The sequence below is a fragment of the Nothoprocta perdicaria genome, unplaced genomic scaffold (assembly GCF_003342845.1).
Source record: "Nothoprocta perdicaria isolate Ctin4 unplaced genomic scaffold, notPer1 scaffold_90, whole genome shotgun sequence".
Lineage (NCBI taxonomy): Eukaryota > Metazoa > Chordata > Aves > Tinamiformes > Tinamidae > Nothoprocta > Nothoprocta perdicaria.
In genome coordinates this window covers 329,405-331,136 of record NW_020456199.1, presented here as the reverse complement: position 1 = coordinate 331,136, position 1,732 = coordinate 329,405, and the positions used below count along the sequence as shown (strand labels likewise).

The 1,732-nt window shown below is 34.4% G+C and overlaps 1 protein-coding gene across 1 annotated transcript in view; it reads left to right on the top strand.

Moving 5' to 3' along the window:
- The window catches only part of PTPRD (protein tyrosine phosphatase, receptor type D), a 132,940-nt gene that overhangs the window by 20,502 nt on the left and 110,706 nt on the right, over nt 1–1,732 (top strand). Inside the window, exon 7 of the mRNA XM_026052735.1 lies at nt 902–1,207. Within this exon, the coding sequence (XP_025908520.1) occupies nt 902–1,207 (306 nt within the window). The remainder of the gene's footprint in view (nt 1–901; nt 1,208–1,732) is intronic.

Below are 1,732 nucleotides of genomic sequence, written 5' to 3'. Positions count from 1 at the left end.
AAATGCCTCAGAGAAATTTCAGATGAGGGGAAGTTTTTTTTTTTTCCTGTAGAAGTTACCAAAATTACTGGTAGGATTTAATTCTTTGCTAGCAAAGGTGTCTCCAAGAGGAGTTAAAAAAATAAAACTGACAGCTGATCTAGGGTAAGTACAAGTTACAGTCAGAATCAACAAGCCTGTCACTTTTTGCTGGTAGGTAAATTTTTGAATAAGACTTCCTTGATCTTATATTGACTGCATGCTTCCAGTAAGTTGGCTACAATAAATCTTTGAATAAATGCTTTCCATTTAAACGTTATTTGTGGTTGACTTGTTCTACACAGACTCAGTTACAGACTCAGTAAAGCTGAAAATGTGATCATTTRTTTTGGGAGAGGGGAGACTACAAATGTTTGGTGTTTTTTGGAATAATTTCTAGCAGTTATTGCAAGTTTTTTATAACTTTAAAAAAAATGAATATTCTCAAGGAGTGAAGATTCACTTGGCGTCAAAATGTCCAGATTTGAAATGAGAACATGTCACACATTTAAAATATAACTTGCACTAACTGCAGTTATTATAAGGGTAGGTACGTAGTCATAAAGTATCACGTTTTTGTTTAATTTCAAGAAGAATTATAATTACAGGTAGGTAATATTATTTTGAGGTTTCATTTTCATATATTTCCCCTACATCCTTTTCACGATTTGATTGATTTATTCATTTTCTGTTCACTCATGTTAATAAGCCAAGGTTCATATGATTCTTCAATATTTTGCTTTTTAAGTTACTACATTTTTTGTTTARTTTTATTTTAGTTTGGTTGCCTTTTATTTATTTTCATTTTTTCTTTTGTTCATTTTCTTTTCAATCACTCCTGTCCTTTCACTCAAATCCTCCTTTAACCCACTACTGAAATTAGAGCCATCAGCTCCTCCTCAAGACATTAGTTGCACAAGCCCCAGCTCCACTAGCATTTTGGTAAGTTGGAAACCTCCACCAGTGGAAAAGCAGAACGGCATTATCACTGAATACTCCATCAAGTACATTGGGATTGATGGAGAAGATGTCAAGCCCCATGAAATTTTGGGAATTTCCTCGGACAGTACCCAATACCTTTTGGAGCAGCTGGAAAAATGGACTGAGTACCGGATATCTGTGACTGCCCACACTGATGTTGGACCTGGCCCAGAGAGCTTAGCAGTATTGATTCGGACAGATGAAGATGGTATGTTGCCTCCACTCCATCAGTTGCACCTCTATCGATCTGCTGTCTTTTGTATAGGCTAACAGTACTTTTTTCTGCTCCTCTTTTTTTCCTACTACTACCACCATTGGAATGTTTTAATCAAAGGCTTGTCCTTTGTACATCATTCTTGCATTTGATACTTTTACTTTTTAAGAGAAAATATGTTTTTGTGAATGAAGTGAATATGCTGTCCTTTGAGCCCATAAGCGTCCTTCTTTCTTCTACTGCTACCTAAAACTAATTCTCAGGGGAAAATCTTTCTGCATTATTCTTGATTTAACAGTTATTTTTTTGAAAAACACATGTCTATGATCTTTCCTTCAGATATTTTTGTAACTTCTTTCTTGTTCTGTGAGTTTTTTTTTCTTTTTTTGTTTTATTTTGTTTTGACTTTGTTTTGACTCGTTTTTAATCTTGGAAAACTGATGCTCCATACATTTTCTTTTCTTCCATGCATGAAAGTGACAGAAGACCTTCCTAGTATCATCCTTCTTTTTTATACTA